Source organism: Lynx rufus, unplaced genomic scaffold, assembly GCF_022079265.1.
Source record: "Lynx rufus isolate CCGP_SWC_20201006 ecotype Redwood Valley unplaced genomic scaffold, mLynRuf1.p SCAF_1, whole genome shotgun sequence".
NCBI classification, from domain to species: Eukaryota; Metazoa; Chordata; class Mammalia; order Carnivora; family Felidae; genus Lynx; species Lynx rufus.
In genome coordinates, this window is record NW_025814823.1 from 19,769,710 (window position 1) to 19,797,182 (window position 27,473).

General features: G+C 40.0%; 1 protein-coding gene across 2 annotated transcripts in view; it reads right to left on the bottom strand.

The window, feature by feature from the left end:
- The window catches only part of WDFY2 (WD repeat and FYVE domain containing 2), a 179,113-nt gene that overhangs the window by 81,395 nt on the left and 70,245 nt on the right, over positions 1-27,473 (bottom strand). For both annotated transcript variants that reach the window (XM_047079227.1, XM_047079236.1), the window contains 2 exons: positions 22,399-22,466; positions 10,792-10,865 (listed from right to left, as the gene is read on the bottom strand). In XM_047079227.1, the coding sequence (XP_046935183.1) occupies positions 10,792-10,865; positions 22,399-22,466 (142 nt within the window). The remainder of the gene's footprint in view (positions 1-10,791; positions 10,866-22,398; positions 22,467-27,473) is intronic.

Genomic DNA, 27,473 nt, shown 5'->3' on the forward strand with positions numbered 1-27,473 from the left:
GAGTTCTCAAGCTTTATAGCAAAAGCATAAATGTCAGATGGCTCTTTGGGGGGTCGGTTTCATGACCGCTGTTGTCAAGGAACTTTAGGAGGAATGCCTTCAAAGGTGATTTATGTGGAAATGCCACACTGGTCCCTCTGGGCTCTGAACTTTGCCATCTAAATATCAGTGACATGAGAACCATGGCCCAGCTCTATAGTTTATATAAAAGATTAACTCCAAGTGAAAATCAGCACAATATTCGTGCACACAGAAAATATTCTCATATGCCTGGATGGAAATGGTTAAGAAAAGATTCATGAAACAAGACTGATTCCCAGTGTTGTAAAAATCTGCAGGACCACAGACAGCTGCCTGGACATTGGTCTATAAAACTCAGACTCCTAAATGAATAGAAAGTGACAGAGCCCTGATGGCTGGTAGCACCCCCTCCTCCCACACTTCTTCGTCTACTAGAGTAGATAAGAAATTTGCCATACCTTCTCCAAATATCATTCAGAGCATCTTCAGTAATCTGCACACCTCTCTGAGTTTAACCTTTTCCTGGGTGATGAAGGTTAAAATGGCAACAACTTAGATGAGAAATTTTTTGGCAGAAAAATTAGTACTTGAGAATCCCTGTTTTTTTGCAAATCACTGGTGAATTACTGTGGTGAGGCAGCAAAGATCAAAGATAGGACCAGAAATAAGTTGAACCATCCTATGGAGGATGCCACCATTAAGATGCTTCCTCCCCTTAGAACTGGCCTGCGAAATCCACATGACATGGACTTTCACCAAGTCTTCCCAGTGAAGAAGGAATTTTCCTTCTTGGAAATTTGGAAGTCTTGGAAAATTTCTGTTTTCCAATGGAAGATGCTATTGCTGCTAATGACAACGATGTGGAAAGTAGCCAATATCATGAAGCACTTGATATGCATGGGTACTGTTCGAAGTGCTTTATGTCTACTATGTCAGATAATCCTCACAACTCTGTAAAACAGTTATATTCTCCCCATTTTGCAGATGAGGAAAACTGAAGCACAGACAGTACAGCAACTTGTCCAGGATGACACAACTTGTGGGGAGATGTGATTGAATTAGAGCTGTGATTAAATTCAGGCAGTCTGATTCCAGTGCCTATGATCTTAACCTCTATATACTGTCAATGCAACAGACGACACTAATTAGCTCACTCATTAATTTCTCTGCAAATATTTACAGAGCACTTACAATTCATGGGCACTGCGCTGAGTGTCAAGGATGTAACAAAGAGTCAAGCAGATACAGTCACTGCCTTGTGGAGCTTATGCTGACTATTCATATTAATCAAGTAATCACACAAACAAGTATAAAATGGCAACTATGACAGTTGCTACAGAGGAGGGGCACTCAGTGCTATGAATACCTATAATCCAGTAATAGGAACTATTGGAAGATCAAGGAAGACCTCCCCAAGGCAATGAAACTGAAACTGAGACCTGACGGATGAGCATTAAGTGGACAAGGAGAAAGGAAGCTCATTCAAGGCAGAGGCTCCATGAAAGGAAGGAAGCTGGTGAGCATAAGCAACCAAAAGTGGCCAAGGCTGAAACTCCAGAAGGGACAGCACGGAGCAAAAGGAGGATGTGGAGAATGGGACCCTGCCGGGTCACACGGGCCAAGTGAGGACTCTGGGCCTGTGTACTACGAGCAAGGGAAAGCCACTAAAGTATTTGGCAGGGGATGTGACAAGATCAAACGTGTATTTTGAAAAGATTTTTCTAGGTCCAATATGGAAAACAGACTGGAGGAGGTAGAACGGACATGGGATGATCAGTGAGGAGGTCAACTGGGGGGTCCAAAGAGGCGAGATAAGCAGGGTGATGGGGTGGGGGAGGGTTGATAACAATGATGGTGATGATGTAGTGGAAGCTGAGAGGTATTTAGGAGGTAAAAACCAGTAAGTGATGGACTGGGCAGAGTCAAGTGAGAGTCAAGCAAAGAGGAGGGAGGATGACTCCAAAGAGACCTGGCTCACACAACCGAGTGGACAGAGGTTACACTCACAGACACAGGGAATGCTGAGAAAGACCAGATATGTATGGAGGCACAGGAGTCCGATTTTGGACCCGGTGAATTGGAGGTTCCTTTGAGATATTCAATAGGAAATATGAAGGAGTGGGAATGTCAGACAAAAGGTCTGAACAGAGATAAAAAGGTTGAGAGTTATTGTCACATGGGTAGCAAACGATGCCATGACATAGGCAAGGCATCCCAGAGAGGGAAGAAATGAGAGCCTAGAAGCAACACTGAACCAAAGCTGGCCAGAGGACATCCTAGGATGAGAACAGAGACAAAACAGAAAGTAGGAGGAAAACCAGGAAAGTGCTGCTGTGGATGTACACGGAGACTACTTCAGGAAGAAACGGCAGGGCGAACTGCTGCAGGCAGGTCAGACATGATGACGACTTAAAAATGTCAGCTGGACAGGGGTGCCTGGGTGGCTCAGTTGGTTAAGCATCCATCTCTTGGTTTCGGCTCAGGTCATGATCTCACAGTTCATGAGTTCGAGCCCCAGGTCGGGCTCTGTGCTGTCAGCGCGGAGCTTGCTTGGGATTCTCTCTCTCTCACGTCAAAAAATAAATTTGAAAAAAACATTTTTTTTAAATTGTCCGTTGGATAGATCCATGAGATCTTTTCTAACCATTGCCAGAGTTGTTTGGGTAATGTGATGAATCTGACAGCCAGACTGTAGGGGTCTGAGTGGAGAGGGGAAATGAGGAAATGCAGGAAGGCACAACAGACAACTCTTGTGAGAAGTGTGATTATAAGGAGAGAAGAGAGACAGAACATTTGGTGAACAGGGAAGAGAGCTGTGATGTCTATGTCTATGTTTTTCATTAAAAACAAATGGACAGGGGCGCCTGGGTGGCGCAGTCGGTTAAGCGTCCGACTTCAGCCAGGTCACGATCTCGCAGTCCGTGAGTTCGAGCCCCGCGTCGGGCTCTGGGCTGATGGCTCAGAGCCTGGAGCCTGTTTCCGATTCTGTGTCTCCCTCTCTCTCTGCCCCTCCCCCGTTCATGCTCTGTCTCTCTCTGTCGCAAAAATAAATAAACGTTGAAAAAAAAAAATTAAAAAAAAAAAAAAACAAAAAAAACAAATGGACAGACAAACAAAAGCAAACCTTAAGTGTGTTTAAAAACCAGTGAGAAGGATCCAGGGAGGAGGGAGAGGTTATTGAGACAGAAGACTAACAGAAAGTTACTTGGAATGCATTACGCTCATCAATTCCTAGCCATTGCCTTTCTGAAACACAGATATACCCCTTGATGTGGCCGATATAAGAAGATGACCACCCTCTGAAATAGTAATACAATGTCCTCGTAAGGCCATCCTTTGTGGCAGATAACTCCTGGAGATAGTGTAAAATGATTTCAATCTACCATGTACTCTTACTGGGGCTCCTCAGTACCCGATTTAAAATACAGGGCAATCTGGGTGTTCTTACAGATATCCACGCTACAGGATCAGTCTCAAGGTGGAACCAAGGAGACCTTCAGAAATTTATTATCGCAATGGAGAGGCCACAAAAGATCTTGGGGCCAAGAATGCTCTTGTCATCTGCAGTCACTACCACTTGACAAAGTTTTGCGATAACACAGGCACTGGACAAAAGATGATAGGATTACAAGTACAGTGACATAACTGGAGGAGAGAAGCTGGTCCTTGAGACATTCTAAGAAGGTCTGTGATCCACACAAATACTGACAACATAGTAACTCCCACAACAACAGTAAGTAGATTCTTTGACAAAACCATCTTCAGTGAATTATACTGTACGAATACATACTAAGGAACTGGAATGTCAGCACCCCAGGACTCTTCCTTCAAGCTAAGCAGGAAAAAAGTTACTCTGTAAGTACAAAACTTGGAAGGCACCAGGATCTCCCCAGCAGGAGTGGCCCAACTGTATACTCCACTTGGGTACAGCTGAAATATTTTATTCATAGGCTACCTGTCATCACTGTAGAACATGACCTCACCTTTTGGGTTTGATCCCCGTAGGCTCATTACAACCCACAGTAATAAACAACTCATCCAAAATATCTCATTACATTAAAGGCTCAAATTCTTTTTTTTTTTTTCCCTCATCTTTTTAGCAGTGGCCAGATGCATGAAATAACACAATCTCCCAATTCATTAATGACCATCCTAGAGCAATTCCTTGGTCTTTCTTAGTTGTATGAAAAAAAAAAAAATTAGCCTGGTATCATGAGAAAAAAACCTGTCCAGAATCAGGGAAACCCTAGCTCTGAGACCACTATCTTAACATGTGACCTATCAATATGTCACTTAATCTAGGGGAGGGTGGCATGAGATGTAGAAGAATGAAGGTCCCTTTCAATTCTAATATTTTCTTATCTCCTCCAAGGGGATTTTGAATCATCTTCTTTTAATATCTTTGGATGCCTCTTCCTGAAGGCATCATATTGCAAATCTACAGAACTGTTTCCTAATCAACTGTTAGAACACTGTTAGAGAAATACTGTACATACAATCTCATCAGGTATCTTGAGTTGAACAGTGTCTTCCCCAAATTCATGGCCACCTAGAACCTCAGAATGTGACCTTACTTGGAACAAAGGTCTTTGCAGATGTAATTAGTTAAGATGAGATCATACGGGATTCGGGTGAGCTCTTAATCCAATGACTGGTGTCCTTATAAGAAGGGCACATGTAAATACAGAGACACAGAGGAAGGGGACGTGAAGATGGAGGCAGGGATTGCAGTGACACATCTATGACCCAAGGAACAGTGAGGATTTCCAGCAACCACCAGAAACTAGGGAAAAACAAAAAAGGATTCTCTCCTCGAACCTCCAGAAGAAGCCCTGTCAACACCTTGATGGTGGACCTTTTGTCTCTAGAACTGTGAGAAAATAAATTCTGTTGTTAGAACAGCCTTAGGAAAGTAAAACACCAGGTACTGATACCCCGCAACTGGTAATGACTCCTCTTGCTCTCATGGCAAATACACGAGGACTAGTAAGGTGCTACCACACCTCAGACCATCTGAAAGTGGTAAAACTGAACTTGGGGAGTTCAAGATCCTGGTTTCAGATGACAAAAACAGCTCTGATGACTCTTCGGTTTCCTTCCAGTGGATGCCAAGTATTACACTTTCAAAAAGGTAATTGCTCCTTTTATTTGAAAAAAGTAATATCCTCTCTCGCAGAAACTGCATTCCTCTCCCTTGAAGCCACTGGCCTTCTGGAAGGGGACACTTTTTGCTTCCCTGTGGCAACAAGACTCCTTGCTTCAGTGATTACTGTGACCTGTTATCCAGATTCCCTATCTATGAGATTCTGCCAAGCCCTAAACCACACACCATGTGAAGCAGTTTCAGAATTATACCATCTAGGGAATAAATACTGGTGACCACAGAGCAATGCTCTCGTAAAGCTGTTAATTTAATCGGTAGGATAGGAGTCTCTAAATAATAGGAAATGATGTGAGAAGGCATCTCCTTCAACAATCCCAAAAGTTCAACAGGGCCCTAATCTTGGCGGAAAAATGAGGCAATGCCAGATTTATGAACAGCACATTTTGGGGGCTCACAAACTGTCAAGAACATGTTATGTTTCTGCTTAGGTTTCTTAGTGGTTTGCTTATTGCATCTCTGTTTACGAATTTCAAGAAGCAGAGTATGGACATCAAATTCTTCTATATGCCCCAAGTAGTCATGTAAAGAGGATTCGCTCGCACTGTGTCAGCCGTTGAGAGCAATTTACCTTGCTGGTTACGTGGCCGGCTTTGGTGTTAGCATCCTGATGACCTTAATCGAAATGCCTTTCTTCCCTCATTCGACATTTTACAAAGCGACATTTTACAGTGGTCTAGCAACTCTGTGAGGACACAGACTGAAGCTGACGTGGGCTCTGCCTTCAGGCAGTTCACAGTCTAGTGAAGGACACAGTCTCACCAACAAATGAGACAACATGCCCAAGGGCACTCAGGAAATGGAAATACAGTCGCCTACTGGGGAAGAACAACGGGCAGGGAATGGAAAGCCTTCAGCAGGAATTCTTTATGGACACAGAAGTGGCTCCGGAGCAGCGGTGTGGGATGAGGAGAAAGCCCAGGCTTCACAGGCACACACAGTTCCCAGCTCTGCTGAGCGCTGCTTCCTGGCTAAGTAAGCTGGAGAAGGCGTCTGAACTCTCCAGGCCTCGGTGTCCTGATCTGAGGAGTGTCCCCCCTCCGATTACTGTGCTACTGGGATGAGGCGACGTATGGAAGGCGGAGTGCCTGGGACACAGTGGATGCTCCATTCGTGTTGGGTTCTCTTTCCCTTTTCATTCCCTCGAGCAACCATGGGAACTAGCGGTAATACGTACTACGGGAACATCATAACCACAAGAACTATCAAAACAACAGCAACAAATCCATACGTGGTCGGTATCGTGTTTTTTGTACAATAATCACTATCTTGAATGCTACTCGTTATACAGATCAATCTTTTCTTCTCATCCCAAACTTACCATAAACACATATATGAAAACACTCTTCAGAGAACAGAGATTTATCATTTAGGGGCTTTGTCCAAAAACAAACAAACAAACAAACAAACAACCTTCAATAAGTACGCATTTATCTGGCAAGATTTCAATAAAAACTCTGGCTGAAGCAGATAGTGTATGTATTTCCCAAAACTGGCATATATACTTGGCTATGACTACAGCCATTATTCAGTAGGGTTGGTGAGCATCAGCTCAAGGAAGACCTTTCATTTCTGCGTGGATGTTTCCTCAGCCGCTATCCTCTCTGAATACCTTAGAGAGTCTTCCAGTGGTGCTGGAGGGAGAGCTTCCCCGTTAGGGTTCCAGCGTCTTCATAATTTAACCACCCACCCTGAGCCAGGGCCTTCACGACCAAACCCTATCCACCTTGTATACCTTATACTCCACTCCTCAGACTGGGTCACTTCTGTCCAAACATTCCCTGCCCTCTCTTACTGCCATGTTTTTGCCTCCTATGCCATTCACCTTGCCTGAAGTACCTTACCTTCCAATCTTCAGACAATGAAATCCTAGCCCAGTTCCTAAACCCAGCTCACATCCAGTCTCCACAGAGCTGACCCGGACCATTACCTCCCACCCTCTCCTGACCTCACTGTCCTCACAACATCACACTCACTGGTGTCCCACTGCTGGGCTGTTTTTGGTTTTTTTTTTTATTCTGTTACTTATTCCATACCTTCACTCTTCATTTTTTCCCAACCAAATAAGCTTTTTGAGACTAGGAGCCACAGGTTAGAATTGAGCATAATTCTTTCACACATTATTGATATTAAAATTTATTTGTGGGTCAGCTAGAATACTTGAGGCACTGTAATGAAAAATTTCAAAGTCCTACTTCAGCACTTAAAGCGGTTTGCACAATATGACTGACTTCTTTTGACATTAAAACAGATGACATTTCTGAAAACTCAAGATGAATTAAACTATCGGCATAACATTTTCCCCTGCAGAAGGAAATTCCGTTGCAACAAATATTTTGAAAGCAACAGAATTATACAAATAAAGTACCTCAGACTTTAAGCAGGTACTTATTACAGCCAGCTATATTAAATAATGTTTGTACGCTAGTCAACAACTTATTTAACAAATTATTCATAGAGTCCCTAATTTGTACAAGGAACCATACCGAGAGCCTCTGGGATGGGAGAGGAATAAAAGACAGGCCAAGTCCTCAACACTCAACACTTTAACGGAGAAGACAGACTTTAAAACTTTTATAAAACAAGGTGAAAAGAGCACTACGATATAGCTAACCTGCTGAGTAATGTGTGCGATTAATTTCACTTGGTGGGGCTTAGGAACCATCCGTCAAAACAAAACAAAACCAAAAAAGGAAAAGAGGACACTGGAACGAGGCACTGAGAGATAACTGGGACTCTGTAGACCAAGATGGCAGAAGGGGGGTCCGGGTTGTAAGATTAGCAAGAGCAAAATGGACAGACATGGAAACACACCCTCAACCATCCTTGCTTCTCTCAGTTGGTGATGTAACCTGCTACCTCATGAGAAGTCGAAATGGCCCTTCCTCTCCTGTATCTCCCAACTGTGTCTGCCTTCTGCTCTCTCTCGACAGCTTCCTCACTCTTCACCAAAGCTAAATTCTCCTAGTCGTTCAGGCCCCTCCGGCTGCTGTCTAATGTCTCATCTTGTTGCAGGCTCACCCTCCCTCTCCTTCCCTTTGTGGACAAATGTCTGAAAGAATGGTCTCCATTGTCTCTACTCCATTTCTTTTTTTTTTTTTTAATTTTTTTTTTTAACGTTTTATTTATTTTTGAGACAGGGAGAGACAGAGCATGAACAGGGGAGGGGCAGAGAGAGGGAGACACAGAATCTGAAACAGGCTCCAGGCTCTGAGCTGTCAGCACAGAGCCCGACACGGGGCTCGAACTCACGGACCACGAGATCATGACCTGAGCCGAAGTCGGCCGCTTAACCGATGGAGCCACCCAGGCGCCCCTGTCTCTACTCCATTTCTAATTCACTCAGTTACATAAGGTTAACTGCCTCTTGAATCTTTTTTACCCAGTAAAATAAAGACAAACAAGGGTATGCTTTCTGATTTCCTCCTTTGTTTTAAAATAAGTTAACCAATAATAATAATAATAATAATAATAAGTTAACCAATATTTTTTAAAAACTTATTTGCTATATTCAGGAAACAGAGAATGTATAGTCTCTGCATAGGATTTCTCATGTCCAGAAGGTAAACTATTATGCAGCTGAGACTCTGTGTAAGTATTTTCAGTGAAGAAGCTGTTATTGTCATGACCTGAAACAATCCCTTCTCTCCATGTGCCTTTCCCTAACTCAGCTCTTCACGGTTCTGCCGATGAGAATAGGTAGGGTAGACAACTCCTCCTCTTCAAAAGCATAAAACAGGCACTTTTAAGGAAATGATGTCATACTAGCTGGGTCCTCCATCTTTTCTAGAAGATCGGGGTACGGTAAGGTTTGGTTATCTCCACGCCGTACTGACACACCTACAGAGGCAGCCCAGTCTGGCCCCTGATTTATGTTCTGCTTCACTGGCAGTTTCATTTACTAAAGGAATAATGGCTGAGGTGGTCTTGCCTCTTATATACGATAAATAGCCAGAACTCTCCATAACTTACTTTGCTCACCTTTCTTGCCTTCAAAGCCAAATTTATCGGCACCCATTAGCCACCTACACGGATTTCAAACAATGCAAAGACTCACCCATATGTTATATACATGTCCGTCTTCATGGACAGTGAGTGTTACATACACTAGTCCATGAACTGTTGGACAATATATAGATCTGAGCTCCTCTTTGCAGATTTCCTTTGTAGTGAACACTTCAGTTCACTGAACAATCCAGTTACCCCCACTTCATCTTTTAAAAATAAATTTATCCCCCACATACCCCACTTTTTAAAAATAACTCTCCTTAAAGCAGACGAAGTTCTGTAGCATGCACTTCTCTTCTGTCCTCCTACAGAACAGTTTACAGACCTAGCAAATGCATTGGATATGATAGAAATTCCGTAAAATATTTGTCAACAGGAAGCTTTATGTTTAACAATATTGCTAAAATTTCCATACAGGTCACCGAACAAATGTTCTGACGAAGACCAAATGGAAAATTTCAGGCCCACCTCTTCAGACCCCTTGTAAGAATCAGGTTAAGATTACAGATGGAAACCCACATTCCATATGTCTAAATATTTAAAAGTTATGTATCAAGTTAAACTATTAAATAAAATATGGTCTCTTCCTCCAATCTTGACAAATATACCTTAAACCACCTGGAGGTACAGGAACGAATTCAGAATTTTTAGACTCCTTGAAGTTTTACAATATAGTACAAGCTCTAAGCTGTCTGGGGTCAGGAAAATGCCAGTGTGGGTACTCAGAACATGGGGGTGGGTGGAGTGAGGGCATAAGCTGGACACACACCCTTGATGCCTCAGGTCCTTCATCCTGTGGGGAAATGTGGCCAGAATAGGCTCCTCTAATTCACAGGTCCTAAAGCAGAGCCTCTCTTGCTGGGACTGAAGGAAATACTGGGTAATTCACCAAACTGCAGAGTTTACCAGATCAGTCTTGTTACACTTAGTTAATACACTAGCTGAAACTAAACATATAAAAAGATGATAAAGTAAGTAGTAAAGCCTGAAATTCCAATCCCTAATCACTTCAGCTCCCTCAAGCTCTATAATAAAAGAGTCTAATATTTATCTCAATCTACCCTACAGCCTAATGTAGATTCTGTGCCTTCTTTACAAATTTATACAGTTGACAGAACTCCATACACACACTAGAGGGAGTTAAGACAAGAGGGAGCAAAAGAAGAGAGCAAGGAGAAAAACATCAAGTATCAAAGATCAGACATGCAGGTCTAAGAAGACATTTCCCTTGTGCTGTCACTTGTCTGAGGAAGCATATGACACCATGATTAACCATCTGATCAAAGCCGTGAGTATCACAGGCTGCTGTCACTAGCACACAGATTCATGTAGTTCATTCACTGGCCTCATAAAGCTCCTATTCTAGCCACTGTGTCCACGGGAAGGCAAGCTCAACCTTGTCAACGTTCCAACTGAGACTCACACGGACTCTCCTTACACCTTGCCGTAATCTGCCGCGCTGCACTTTCCACTTCACTTCGCAAGAACATTAATTTGTTAATTTGCAAAAAACTAACAAATAACTCTCATCACAATACATATATACGCACTCCACAAGAAGGGAAGTATTTCAACTGGAAATCTTATTTATGTGTACTTACTGAGATTGTACCATTGTCTAGACCTATGGACAGTCTTCTTGTTTCCGGGTTAAAAGACATGCATGAACATGGAGCTGAAAGAAATGAACATGTTGATGAAATTAACAAAATGATGATTCTTATCGATTCAGGAGCGACTAACTAGCTAAAAGCGTGTGGCTATTTTTTCCCCACGATTTCCTGAAAAACAGTTCATTTAACGCCCACTCACCGAAAAATAAAAACAGTAATTTTACACCAACCCCTAGTTTTTCAGTTATCCTTTTAATGAATATAACAAGTAAGATGCTCTCAAACTGGACTAGTTCCAATGGGCTTAGTCTCGGCTGTTCTGTCAGTATCGAGTCTAAGTTTGCTTGACTAGGTTACCAATATTTTGTACTGTGTACTCCCTCTGTTACCCGTCTATCTCTTCCACTCACACCCTATCTTTAATAGAAACAACCTCAACCAGGGGGAAAAAAAGAGATCTTATAATTCCCTCCTCCCCCCCCCCACATATACACACTAGTATAAAAGTCTATTTTTTGATTTAGAATTGACTCAGGGCATGTGGACTAACAGAAGTTTTTTACTCTCAGCATTCAAGGCCGCTAACTGAAAAAAGACTGAGGATCTGTCTCAATTTAAGAGAGAACCAACTGGACACAGGGCCAGGCTCTGTAGAAAAGAAATCCGGTCTGGACAGGGCCTCCCTGTGCTGCAAAATTGGCTACTACCTGAGTATACCTGAGCCCAAGTAAACTAAGCATACTTGGAAGCCAATGTGGCCAAGAAGTGCTTGCTCAACAGTCGGCATCCGGGTTCCTACACTGGCTCGTAAGAATGGGGCCTGTTGACAATTTATCCTACACTGAAATCGCTGTTGTGCAAATGAGTCCAACACCAATTCTTAAATTTCTCCCCGACCTTCACAGTGGCCCTGCTCATCATCAAATCGTATTCAGCCTCAAATATTTTTATTCCTACTTTTTACAGTTACGGTTAGACGTCGTACTCAAGGTCACACAGGGAAAAAAAGTTGGAGAAGGTTCAAAGACATAATTCATATACACAGTCCCATTTTGAAATATGTAACTTAGATTATCTCGAAACTAAATTCTAAAAGAATTTCAAGTTCTACTAACAGAGCTACTTCATGAACACATCACTTAGTAACATTTTTTTCGTTCTCTATAAAAGGACCCTGAACAACAGAAAAGATCTTCCAAACTACAAGTATTTATTTTCTAGTTTTTAATGATATGTTCAGAAAATAGAAACACAAAAAATCATCCCCACACACACAACCTCCACCAGTACAACAGAGAATCTTCTCTCTGATTAGCCACAAAATTAAACTAAATTCCCAAAAGTACACTGCTGAAAAAAGTAGTCAAATGATATTTAGTGTGCTGCCCTAGGAAAGTCATCCTTACTCGCCCGTGGCCCGTGAAATATGTTGGCACAATTTCTAGACAGGTGCTAACATGCCAGGTCTTATAGCCTGTAACATGCGTGCAGAATTAAAATCTAATGATTTCATGGGAAATCATCATGTTAGCTGAAAAGAACAACAAAAAAATATATGTTGTTACTACAACTACATAAAGTACATAGACACCTAAAAACATACATGGAAAAATGAAACGGTTTTTGTGTTTGTGTGACAAGTTCATTTTTTAAAAAATATTTTCAATGTTTATTTTTGAGAGAGAGAGAAAAAAGAATGAGTGGGGGAGGGGCAGAAAGAGAAGGAGTCACAAAACCCAAAGCAGGCTCCAGGCTCTGAGCTGTCAGCACAGAGCCCAAGGTGGGGCTCAAACTCACGAACGGCGAGATCATGACCTGAGCTGAAGCCGGATACTTAACCAACTGAGCCACCCAGGCGCCCCCAAATTCATTTCTATAATATTGTCTTTAATCTTATTATTTCGCTATTCCTCTTGAAAGTTTTAAATATCTAATGGCTTATTAAGATACGGGCATGAACATATGAATCAAAACTTAATTGCAGCCCAAAGGGCCATACACTAGTCAAGAATAACCTCATCACTTAGCTGCCCACCTGACCATAGAAAAGTCTTTTCTGTGTGATTTCCTCCAAAGTTCGTATCTAGTTATGGAACAGTTAGAAAACCCACTGATCTCTGAATGTGATTTAAAAGACTTTTTAACAGCACTGCACAGGCTACCCTGACATCTACATTGCTATTTCTTTATTCCTGGATTTCTTATCCCCTTTACTAAATTTCTTGTTATTATTTTTTTTTATTTTTTTTTTTTAGTGTTTATTTTGGGGGGAGAGTGCAAGCAGGGGAGATCATGACCTGAGCCGAGATCAAGACTGAGCCACCCAGGTGCCCCTTGTTATTCTTTTAATGAGAATTTAGAATGCTTACTATGTTCCAGGCATATGATACAATTATATATAAGGTATCAGAGCTGTCATCAAGGAATTTATAGACTGTGACACCAACCATGTATAGGAACTGTTAAACCCATCCCAATGTCACCACTATGGTCCAAATCACTTTATGTTCACAGTAAGAAACACCACCAGAATTCAAAAGGAAAAGACCTTTCTCATAAAGTCCCATAAACAAAATAAATTTAGAAATCCTGTTGTTCTAGAACCCATATGCTTGAACCCAAGATGGTTCTAGACAGCGGAATGCCAGAGCTAACGAGCACTAGCTTCTGGGTGCCCCCCCAAAGACAAAACCACTTCTTCGAGGGGGGCATTATTGGTAAAACACCAAGCAGACCTGTGGGAGGGCAAGGGGAGTGTTTACGGAAAGACTTTTGGCAGGTGAACCTTATGATGCTCCTCAAACCATTTCCGAACTGTGATACTCTCACAGCAAAAGGCCCTGGGTTGATTACCCATAGGCCCTGGCAGGACCAAGGAGGCAGGGAGTGAACTGAAAAGAATACTGATGGCTATATTTGTTGTGACAATAAATGTCTTTCCTTTTGGGAAACGGGGGGAGTACACAGATTGACACAGATATCCTTCTAACTTCAACTCACCAGAGATTAACAAAAAAAGCAACCTCTGAAAGACTGGTGTTATGACCCATTCAAAATGGGCTCTTATCCATGCAAGGAAATATCAAAGGGGCAAAATTGTCTGGGGAAGGATAATAAGACACAGTAAATTCTGGCCAAATGGTAAAAGGAATCCCCCAGCAGGAAGAATTAGGAAGACACAAATAAAATATGATTTAAGCACAATATTTGTAGCTGGGTTGCAAAAATGTGATGTTTCACAAATAAGAATTCAGCTTTAAATGATGTGAAACTAATAATTCATAAGTCAATAAGGAAATAATTGCTCTATCTGATGGTTGAAAGTTGGGGTCAGAGACGAAATGGCCGAGAGACTTCTATAGACCACCTTGCACTGGCTTTCTCCAAAGGCTCAGTGAAATGTCTGACCAGACCCATAAAATTAAAATACAGTCCCTCCACTGACCACCTCCATCAAAACTGCATCCTCGAACTCTAGATGAGATAAACACACCATGATACAAGACATGAAGATATATTTACTTCCTCCACCTTTAAGTGTTTCCCCACGAGAAAGGATAACCACACTTCGTAAGCTTTGTGGGGTGACCCCCCATCTGCCAAGGCCTCCCATATACATCATCTGTATGTGGTTTGCCTGGGACTGCTCCTACACAAACCCAGTAAGTGAAAATCAAGGCCTTGCCACTGGTCTGTTGATGTTCTATCATTAGCTTCCTATTTTTTCCCCCACGTTTCTTAAAACCTAAGGGAAAAAAATGCCCACAATTTATTTCTCAATAAAATAGTACAAGAATTCATTTCCATGCTATCTGATTAAGACTTGCCACCCCTCTTTGCTGTTTCAGACTGAGGACAGACAGAAGAAGTGTATTTGGCAGAATTTTAGGAAGCAAGATAATAAAAGGTACAAAGAAGATGGAAAAGAAATTTGTGCAGGCCTGTGAGTACTGAAAAATAATAATCTCTTATGTAAGTACCAGGACTTTAGACCTTGATGGCTTGTTAATACCTTATTTTAAAAATTAAACACTTTCATAATATCGAGCATTTTTAAAATGAAATCTTTGTAATTTCAGGCAGGTAGTCAGCTTAAGGTTTAGGGAAAACTAAAATAAAGAGAAACCCCAGTCTGGGTGATTATATTAATGACCATATAATTTGAAGGAGGAAAAGCTCAAGAGATATAAGCCCTAGACAAAGGAAACTCAAGAATCCCACATCAACCTCAACAGAGTCAGTAATTAAGTGGATTACGGAGAAACTGGCTACTTGTATTTCTAATACTTTTACCCCTCAAGTGGTCTCAAAAAGTATATTTATGGCTCCTACTTTTTAAAAGGAGTATATATAGTTGAGAGAAGGCATTCTCAAAATACTCCTACTGGGGGGAAAGTTACCTATTTTCTGTTATTTATACCTAGAACTCCTTCATTTTGTGGCTGATTTATTTTCTGTCCTTTGCTTATTGGTTGACCTTTGCTCAAATAAACACAAGTTTCTCTGAAGGTTGAGCTGCGGATTTCCAGCACACTGAGCGCTGTACAATGGCAAAGGCACTGCTCGTCAGCCCGTACTGATCTTCACGGGATGTTCCAGTGGTCACTTGGAAACTAAACAAACAGCAGCACTTCCGTGAGCAGAACTTCAGGTGTTAAACACACCCTGATCAAGTCAGATATCGGGATCCTCCAATAAGAGGACTTCCAGGAGCACCCCACCATTGCACAGCAGAGATCTCACCCACAGACACGATCTCCTTCAGTCCTGGTTGTCACAACTCAGTATTTATTAGGTTTATAAAGCTCAACCGTGTTTTACTTAATATATTAAGAACACGTAGATGTAGGACTTCAACTGCCTAGCATTAAAAAGCATTTTTCATTTCAATCAACTATTTTAGGCACTCTACTAAAATTAAACCACTTGTTTTCTTTTAATTTAGTCTGGGTAACATCAGCAAAATCACAGTGACTTATCAGTGGTCATTTTTTCTCTCCGACAAGTTTTAAGTTATCACTACAAGTTTAAGATCTAAGTACAGTAAATTTTAAAATACTCTGTCATATGAAAATCAAACAAGAGTATGCTAAGTAAATGTTATAATTATTCAGATTAATTGACATCTGTTATCTTTAGCTTAGATAATCCACATTTTCATTTCCATTAAAAATCAAAAGTTCCTTAAGCACATTTTCTTCTTAGTAAGTACAGAACTAAAATATCAGATTACACAATTATTTTTGAAAATGTAAACAGTAAAAACAGTAAACTGGCTTTACATGTGGTTCTATAATATAGCCTACACCGAAAGAAACCAAGAAAGGAACCAAGGAGTACATTGAAATAAGGTATAAAATATTAGGATGAGCACTTCCCAATTATACCCAAATCCCCTAGCCCGCCAAGAAAGTCCCTTGATGGAGTTAAAGATGTTGTCTAAAAGTCACCAAAATAATCACTACCTGATAAAAACAGAACTTCATTATTTTAAATTCATTATTTTAAATACCTTTCAACCACTAATCTATCCATATGGGTTTGGCCCCAAAACTCTAATAAACCCAGAAGACGTGGGACAACGCACAACGAGCTCCATACAAAGTCTTAAATTACAGAAAGTTCTCCTTTGACCAATGGGCAAATGGACATTTGCAATATACATACAAAATAAGTCATTTCCATCCTAGGTATAAAGCATATGAACATATTAATCATTCTAATTTTCTAAAGCCTCAATTTCAAGTTATCTGTCGCTGTAGGACTGAAGTCCCAACACACAGGAAAAGGAAGCCAATCCAGCCACAACCTCACAAATCCCCATTGGGTTAAGATCAGCAATAACAGTATATATATTGCTAAATACCAAGAACCTGAAAGTGCAAATTACTTATTTAATACATCTCATAACCAAAAATGTTTTTGCAAATCTGAGATCAAAGCTAATGACAGTGTATTCAACGGGCTTCAGAGTAGAGAAAAATGTAAAGGACTTGCCTGAAGTGACTCAGCAAATTGGTATCAAAAACGAAAATCAAATTCCAGTTTCCCACCCTGGCAGAGGTTCTAACCTACAAGCTATTTTGAAAACATTAAAAAAAAAAATACATATTTTTGGGTGAATTTAAGGTAAACAGTATGTCTATGTCCAAACGTCATCTATTTGTTTTAACTAATAAGATAATTCATTTAATGCATTCCCCACCTCATTTCACAAAGAATTTGAAGAGACTTTAAAAGTAGATACAATAAAACCAAATCATAGAAATAAGCAAAAAGTCATGACAAGGAAAACAGGTGTAAGAACAGAAAATTGGAATAAAGATCTGTTGGCAAACGATAGGTTCCATGTGTCACATTATCCACAAGGACCATGAATCGGGTCCTTAGAGCTGTCCCTCCCAACCTTTTTCACCTCACGATATACAGAAAACTAGATCTGAACAGCCACTGGAATAAATGGAAGAGATTCCTAGAGCCCAGATGACTGGATTTCCCCTGCGCAGCTAAGGAGACCAGTTCTCAGGGTCTGTAATCCATTTGGATGATCCCAACATGATGCAGCACATGGGCTGGTAATTTCTGTCTTAGAGAAAGCAAAGGGTTTCTGGCCCTCTTAGTGCTTCTTCAAAGGAGCACTGAGCATTACAGTAGACAATTTCTTCAAAAACAAGCCATAAAGCATTGCATATATGCACACACCAGTGCGAGCCGAGGGCACGTAGAATGAAGGCATTTCTGCAGAGGGCTAACACAAAGTGGGAAAACTGTATCAATGAACAATCAGACTGAGGGGGCCCCACCCAGCACAACTCCAGATTGGGCAAATGCCATCCTGCCACGCCAAGGCAGAGAGCTGGAAAAATAGGTCATTTTATTTCCGTGTTAGGTGTGCCTTTTATTTGTATTTATCTTTGATAAACTGTTTTGCTTTGGGGACAAATTCATAAACGCTTAGGAGCCAAAGTAAATTTCATCTGCCCTGGCAACTATAGAACCCACAGAGGTTTCCAATTGTCCAACACACCCTCAGTCCTGAGGCTCTGGGCCTCTCAACCTCCTATTCACCACATCTTTGGCAGCTGAACTGCTTTACCTATTCTGCATGCCCAAGGGGGAAAGCTGGCAATAGAGGCTCAGACACGATACCCAATACTTTAATCGGGTAAGCGAAATCTCAAACACCAGCCACTTTGGCTCCTGTTTGAGATTTCTCTCCTCCACCCCTCTGTCTGACCCCATGAATGGCAAACCTAGTTAAAAAAGTAAATCTAAAATAACTCAACCATGAAAATGGGAATACCTATGCTTTTCATTCTTTGTTTTGTTTTTCCTGCTGTAGAGAGATGCAAAGGCAGGGGTTGAAATGGTATCTACTAGAAGCCTGGAACAGATAATCACTAATGGCTACAACTGAAACCTCAACTCTACACCCTCAGAAAGGCCCCTCTCTCGTTTCCAAGCTCAAGCAGGTCCCAGTTGGGCACAGTGTAATTTGATCTTGTCACAGGCAATAAGCAGCTATTACAGGAGATACATCAAGAGGATGTTATTTTCTGGAAGAATATTAGATAAGGAAAGGCTCTTATTTCTCACTCATCCATAAAAATCGGCACATAGGAAACTACACAACAAGTCACCAGTCACCCCAAATTCTCTAGAGACGGCAGGGTTTTAAATGGACTTTCTTCTGGGAACCTTTGTGAGCATGTTTCCATTACACCTGCTTCTTGTGACAACACTCACCACACAGCATGAGTGGGGCTTATTTTAGGTCTGCCTTCCCGTACACACCATGAAGACAGGAATCATCTGCCCTATCTCGCCACTATATTCTTGGGACATTGCACAGTGTTTAGTACCGCAGAAACATTTAAAATTTGTTGAATAAACTGTCCAAAGAAATTAAATGGAATAAATATTCCTTTCTGCTTTTTTTCTTTACTCACCCTCACTTTTCGCAGACAATCTGCAGCTCAGCACCACAGTGGCACCAATCGGGACACGGCTCAGTCCTTTCTCTTTAAAGATCATAGAGATCCAGGAGAAACTGAACGGACAGGAATTGGGAGGTATACAATCTGGGCTAGGCTGAGTTAGATACTTGCAGTTAGGAGTGACGGAAACCCACTGGAGTGAAAGGAAGCGCTAATGAATGTATCCAGTAAAAGAGGGAATCTCTTGAACTCAAAGGCAGAAGCAGAGCCAGGGTTCTGGAGGGGAGGAGGAGAAAAGCCTCAGGCATCATCTGTTTAGGCTTCTCTCCCTCTTGAGCCAAGTGGTCCTTCCTCCCTGATTCGGACTTCCTTCTAAGCGGATCAGCTTTCACTGTTTCTTTACTCACAGCTATAAGGTCTACATATTCCCAGCTCAAGGGACCAGCCAAGGCTGAAACTTAGCATTTCCTACTCCAAATTCTAAATTCTGGGAAAATCAGGTTGGCTCAGGAGCAAACAGCCTTAACCAGGCAAGTCTGGCCTCTCCTCATTCCCTCCTAAAGGGGAAGTCAGAGCTTCTCAGAAAAGATTGGGTCTGAGGACACCCCCAAAGCACGATGTGCCTGCTCCTTACCCTTCCCTTGTGTACCACTCCCCCAAGTTCATCCAGCCTTATCATAAATCCCTGCCTTTCAGGCTCTCTCCCAACCATCAAACTCTGCCTTCACTATTCATTCTTTTTCATCCAATGCCTTCCCCTTCTTCCCACCCATTAAACTTCAAATTCCTCTCACTGCTACAAAACAGTACTATCCTACCCGGAACATGACAAATACTATATTAAATTTTAATAAATGAAATAAACAAGTAAGCCATATATTACATGTAAAGATATTTTCTCTATGTTTTCTTCTGGATTTGGAATACTACTTATTATATGCCACTATAAACACATTATATGGTCATATGTGCCTTGTGATGTCCATGTCATAACCTCCAGACATACTGTATCTTTTTACTTATTTTGTAACTAATACCACATAACCATTATTTAAGGACAAAACTAAGTAATCTCTTAACAAAACACCTTTCAATAGGAAGAACTGAAAAACAAACCTTTGGAAATTCAAAGCTATTTCAGGTTTTCTAAGTGTCCAAAAATATAGCATAATTCCTTATGCAACAAGATTCTGCCTCTCTCAAGTTAAATAAAACTGACTCTTGCTCAAATATTAGTTACTATGTTATCTAAATACATTCAACTCCTAGGAACATAAAAGCCAATTTCTGATCAAATGTGAAGAACGTATCGTTCTTTTTACTTCTCCACAGTAGTGGAGTTATCCAACAATGAAAGATTATGGAAATCATCTTGACCATATGCACCTTAATTATCTGCAAACCCTGGCAACTAGCTCAGTGGCCTGGATACAGCAGGGGCACAATAAATATTTGATCCACTAGAATGTGTACTTATATCTAAGCACGTAGAAATCAATACTATACATGCATGAGGCTTTTTGTATGTGCTCATAGAATCATGTGTAAAATAGATCAGCATGTTGGCTAAAATGTCAGAAGACACTCTTCTCAATGCACTTTAAAGTGCATTCAAATCGCCTAGGGATATCATTAAAAATGCGGATTCCGAGTCTATAGATCTAGCATGGTACCCAATACTTGTATTTTTGGTAGGTTCTAGGGTGACCTTAATGCTGCTGGTTCACACACATTTTAATAGCAAGGTAATGCCCTTTCCACTCCCTTTACGGAAGGCCACAGGCAAAATACACAAATAACGAAAGGGTCCTCTTTCTGAATCTCAAAGACTGTGTTCAGTCACTAGGAATATGTATGATGATGTTCTCAGGGACTTATCTGTATTATCAGATTCAAGTCTTCAATAAGTATTGATGTACTGAGCACTTCTGCCAGGTGTAGGAGCCACAGCAGCCTTTAGTCATTCACACAGCTGAATAAACGATAGAAAAGCAACTGGAGGCATCTCTGTATTCTCAGTGACATTCAAATAAAGACAGCATCACAGAATGACAGCAAAACGGGTTCAGATGTGTGTATAGGGAAGGGGGCGCATAAGCAATTGCTTAGGATCCTGTCTCCATGAGGTTCCTACTCAAGTTCATCTCAAGAAGATTCCTTGCTTACCATCCCTGAGCCCTCACCTTTCTGCCCAGGTCTGACTCTCCTCTGTCTTCATAGTCAAGGTAGTAACAGATCTCTAGAGTCAACTTCAACTTGCTGGACTACAGACCTTCCCCACTCCTCCAGTTAGATACCGTGTCAAGTTTGATGAAAAGGGAAGATCGTAGAAAAGACTGGTTATACCACTCAAAGATCAGAAAAAACAATCAATCAGAGAATTCCTTTCCCTTTCCTTCTGCCTGAGCCCTCGTCACTGCCACCGCTTAAAGAGGAAGTTCACCTAGGCCCTTTGCTGCATAAATGCTGTCTGCTGGAGGCTCAACAGGTTAAGGGGCAAATACAAGTCCTCAGAACCACAAGAAGTTTCTTCTTCCCTCATGCAGGACTGACCACTTGGTTCAGCTTTGTGGTTATCGCTTGTTTGTTATAAAATTCTAAAGCCACACAAAACCTCAAAGATAATTTGAAAATCACAGAAACCCATTATATTCTTAATAATTCATTTGTTCATAAACAAGCAAAATAGCTATTTAAGTTATTACAGCATTCTTTTGCCAAAGGCATAAACTTAATCACATCTATAATTCAGCATGAATTTATTCCGGTTGTACACCGTGGCACATACTTCTCAAACTGGGGTACCTGTATCCAGGGACAGGGTACACGCTGTAGCAAGCCGGAGGGGACACAGGCCCAAAGGACAAACCTGAGGGATTTTTCTAGGGTGTCAGTTTTAATTAAGATTTGAAGGAGAGTCAGGGAAACGTTGAATAATATAACTAATAACAAAATTAAATAACTATTTTATACTCAAATAAACATGGAATAGGATCCCCAAACCTCATCACTTTTTAAAGACAAAATGCCAGGCTAAAAAGACATTTCCTATTTAGAAGTGCTAGCTATTCTGTAGAACTTCTGCCAGCACACAAGTCTAAGAATCAAATCTACGGATGTTTTATAATATATTTAAAGATTAGCTATTTATCGGCACAAGGACGTATTTTGCATATAAAATCTTGAGGACATGAGGCTGACTTCTACTTAGAATGTTTCAATTGTAAGCAAGCCCTTCTGGGTACCAAATGGTCAATGCTGAATGTCTTGTATTTGAATGAATAATATAACAATAGTGCAAGAACAAATTTACTTCACAAAGGTAATCACCAGGCAAAATTTTAAATGTCGAAGGAAGAACTCCACAAGAAAGTGAAACAAAAAGTTGGAAAGGAGGGAGACAGCTGTAATCAGAAAGCCGATGTCCTATAGCCCGTCTTCCATTAATCTTATTCAGAAACTATGAATATATGGTCAATTTCAGAACAATTTTCTTATTTTACATACTGAGAGCTAAAATGATTTAATATGGTACTTTCCATCATAAGGTTAATCTCAACCCTCAGACATCCCCACTCAAGAAGGAAACACAGAGAAGGCAATCTGGAAAGGAAGTGGTCCATGTCTAATTTCTAAAGACAGAGATCCAGATACTTACAAGGCATCATATGGTATATGCTTGGCCAATATTGTCCACTGTCTCTCTTTAGCCATACACGAACGGTCCTACAAAAGAAAAAAAAAAGTGTATGTTAAATCACAGCATTGTTAGTCATGGGAAAATGTTCATTGATAGAAACCAAACCTCTTAACTTTAATTATATATATCTTAACTATATATGTTATATATACATACAGATCTTAACTATATATATACTGCATATACACATGTATGTGTAAGCATACCATTTATGCCTCTCTATAGATCCTATATTTCTTAAATGTAAGACTTGTGTACACTTAGAATTACATACACCTTTGTGAATATTGTCCTCATATATGTCTATATACACACATGCGATAGCAAAGGTGCTTGAAAATTACTATTTTTGTTGTTGTTTTGCCTCTCCTAGTATGTGACCTCTGCCGTAGTCTGTTGGAAGCATTCATCTGTCTGAGAAGTTATTAGGTATAACTAGTAGAAGAAAGTGTGAGGAGATAAAATGAAGAATCTGACATACACAGAAGGATTACATAGGAAGTGCTTTGTCTTACTGTAGTGCCAGGCCATTATCCTGAGTGAAGGTTTCTCCAAACACGGTCAGGTAATGATAAACTCTGAGACTCAGATTCCTGAGCTAGAGGGCTGGCCCACCGTGAAACAAGGGAGATTCTGCAGCAAAGGCTGTGGATTAAGTTCCAGGCCAGCAGGCCAGATACAGACATGGCAGATGCCCGGGAGAGCTCAGAGAGAAGGAGCCAAAGAGAAAATGAACCAGTGAGGGAGCACCACTAGGTTCTTACCAACCAGAAAGGCCCCACCATAAGTTACACCAGCCATGACATCATCGGCACATGCCAGCCAGGCAAACACAACTAGAAGGTAATAGGACACTCTTCTAGAAACCAGAGGAAGTAGCAGAACTCGAACTAAGGGGAAAAAGCAGTTCCCCACTGCCAGAATATCATATAGGCCATACCTCTCACCCCACACACTTAAATCATCCCAGGGAAAAAACCAAAGACTGAGCAATTTTATCTTACATATTTCAGTCATCATACTAGACTAAGTTTTAAATTGTATTGGATTTTTTTCCCTAATCAATGGGTCTCCCACCAAATGGAGTAGCAGGACAAAAAACCAGACCAACTACAGACACAATAAAGAAATGCCATTTTCTCAGCCACAAGATACAACGTAGTGATATACAGTGACACAGCTATATATATATATATATAGATGCAAAATTTCATCTTTTGGGACAACTATCCTAATTTATGAGATGGGCAGATATAATGGTAAATAACTTATGAAAAGTAATTCAATATATACACTAAATACCTATCAGTTTCACTTAAACAAAAAATTTTTTAAATATGCTAGTACAACATTTTAATATGGACATTATTATGTCAACAAAAATAAATAGGTGACATCACCAAAAAGGGCAGAGTAGGAAGCTCCAGGAATCAGTCCCTAAACCAAATCAACTACTGAGCTGGCAAGAACTATTTAAAACTCTGGGGTCTAGCTAGACACTTGCAGCATCTGAAAAATGCTTGATGAAGAAAGAAGCTGGTATATATCAGTGAATTTCACATTTTACTAGCAGCTGCCACCATGCATTCCTCATCCCTAGAGAAGGCAGCTGTGGCAACAGTGGCCCATACTCACAGAATGGCTTGCTGGTACCAAGGTAGGAACCCATCCTCCAACACTGGGGATGTGTGTTCGGATCTGCCTGTTGGTCCACTGAGAGAGGAGGGAGAGACTGGCCACTGTCTCAAACCCCTAAGGCTGAAGGGCTTCCCAGGCAATGCCTGTCAAAGGAATTTAAAGAGACAAAGACCCCTTTTTTCTTTATTAAGTCCAGGCATTGGAAGAAATCACAGGTTGACCTCAGAGATAACAGAACAGAGACTTTAATGATCACATACAATAAGGAATACAGTCTTTGCAAAAATAATGTGTTAAAGTCACTAAACAGAAAACTGCAACATTCCAAAGTAACAACAGCAATCTCTGGAGAGGAGGGAGAATGTGATTTTCAGAGTTACTATATTATAATGTCTAAAATAATCAATTCTCAAGAAAATAGTACAAAGTATACAAAAAAACAGGAAATGGCCTTTTCGTAGGAAAAAAAAAAAAGTGACAAAAACCAATGAAGAAATCCAACACTGATTGGTCCTATCAGACAAAAACTTTAACTATCTAGGGGCACCTAGGTGGCTCAGTCAGTTAAGTGTCCAATTCTTGATTTTGGCTCAAGTCGTGACCTCGCAGTCATGAGACCGAGCCCCATGTCGGACTCTGTGCTGAGTGTGGATCCTGCTTGGGATTCTCTCTCTCCCTCTCTCTCTCTGCTCCTCCACTGCTTGCACTCACTCCCCCCCAGCAAAAACAACAACAACAACAACAAAAAAAAACAACCTTTAAATTAACTATCTATATGCCCAAAGGCCCAAAGGGAAACCATAAATAAAGAACTAAGGGAAATCAGAATAAGGATGTATGAACAAGTAGGGCATCTGAATAGAAGACTGAATTTATATAAAAGAGAATCAAATAGAAATTTTGGAGCTGAAATGAAAAACTCACTAGAGAGGCTCAACAGGAAGTCTGAAGACAGAAGAATCAGCAAACTTCAAGATAGGATGCTTAAAATTACCTAGTCTCCTCCCAGTCTGAGGAGAAGAAAGAAAGAAGAATGAAGAAAAAGCAAACAGAACCTAAGGGACCTGTGGGACACTACTGAGTATACCCACATATATACTATGAGAAGGAGAAGAAAAAGACAAAGAGGTAGAAAAATATTTGATGAAAAATGGCTGAAAATCTCCCTAATTTGATGAAAGGTATGAATTTATATATCCAAAAAGCTCAATGAACTCCAGGACAGATGAACTCAAAGCAATTCACAAGAGACACATAATAATCAAACTGCTGAAAGTCAGAAAGAAAATCTTAAAAGCAGCAAGATTTTTTCATCAAAAGGCTCAGAGATCAGAAGGCAGTGAGATGATAATGTGCTAAAAGAAAAGAACTGTAAACCAAGAATTCTCTATCTGGCTAAACTATTCTTCAAAAATAAAGGAGAAATTAAGACATTTCCAGATAATCAAAAGCTAATGAAGCTCATTACTAGTAGACCTTTACTACAATAAATACTAAAAAGAATTATTCAGACTAAAACAAAAAGACAATAGACAGTACTTGAAGACATACAGAGAAACTAAGATCACTGGTAAAGGCAATTACACAGGTGAATATAAAAGCTAGTATTATTGTGTGTCTTGTTTGTAACTTTTCTTTTTGTTTCCTGTGTGAATAAGTCACGAATTTTAGCCTATATTAATGGGCGCAAAACATGAGAGTATAATTTGTGACCATAACAAGAAAAGAGGGATACACAACTGATCAGGAGTAGAGTTAATGTGTACTATTGAAATTAAGTTGTTATAAATTCAGACTACATTGTTATAAATTTAGGATGTTAAAAATCCCTTTGGCAACCACTAATAAATAACTTAAAAACATACATCAAAGAAAAGAAAGAAATCAAAATGGTACACAAGAAAAAAATCAATCAAACATAGAAGAAGGAGACAGTGGGGGACTTGAGCAACAAAAAGGATGTGATACATACACAGAAAGCAAAATGGCAGAAATTCTTCCTTATCAGTAATTATTTCAAATGTAAGTGAATTAACCTACAAATTAAAAGACAGGTAACGGCAGAATGGAGTAAAAAGACATGGTCCCACTTTATGCTGCTTAAAGGAGACTCACTTTAGACCCCCAAACATAAATAAGTTAAAAGTAAAAGGATGGAAAAAAGATATTCTATAGAAATAGAAACCAAAAGACAGCCAGGATAGCTATGCTAGCAACAGGCAAAATATATTTTTAAGTCAAAAACTTCTATAAGAAATAAAGAAGGACATTATATATTGACAAAGGATCAATTCATCACAAAGGCATAACAGTTGTAAATACATATGCACCAAACATATCAAACGCTGGCAAAATTGAAAGGAGAACTAGATAGTTCTACAATAATAGTTGGGGACTTCAATATACCACTTTCAATAATAGATGGAATACCTAGACAAAAGATGAAAAAGAAATTAGAGAATTTAAACAACACTATAAACCAACTAGACCTAACACATATAAAGAACACTCCAACCAACAACAGCAGAACACAGTTTCTTCTTAAGTACACATGGAACATTCCTCAGGACAGACCACATGTTAGGCCATAAAACAATTGTCAATATATTTTAATAGACTGAAATCATACAAAGTATCTTCTCCAACCACAATGAAATGAAACTAAAATCAGTAAGAGAAGAAAACTGGAAAAAAATCACAAATATGGGGAAATTAAACAACATAACCTTAAACAACCAATGGATCAAAGAAGAATCACTAGGAAAATCAGAAAACACTCTGAAATGAATAAAAATTAAAATGCAACATAATAAAACTTATGAGAGGCAGCAAAAGCAGTACACAGAGGGTAAGTTACAGCTCTAAATGCCTACTTTAAAACAGAAGAAAGAGTTCAAATCAACAACCTCACTTTATACTTTATGGGACTAAAAAAACAAAAGCAAACTAAACCCAAAGCCAGCACAGGTAGAAGTATATAATAAAGATCAGAACAAAAAACAAAATAAGAGATTAGAAAACCAAAGAGAGAATCAGTGAAACTAAAAGATAATTCTTTGAAAAGATCACCAAAATTAAGAACTAATCACAAAAAACAAAGAATGTAAATAATTAAAATCAGAAATAAAAGTGGGAATGTTACTACCTAAAAGAAATGAAAGAGATTATAAGAGAATATTATGAACAACTGCAGGCCAGTAAATTTGATAATCAAGATTAAATGGAAAAAAATCCCCAGAAACACACAATCTACCAAAACTAACCCAAAAGAAATAATCTCAACAGACCTATAACAAGTCAAGAGATTGAATCGGTAATCAAAAATAATACTGCAGGACCAGATGGTTTCACTGAATTCAACCAAACATTTAAAGAATGAACAAAAATCCTATTCA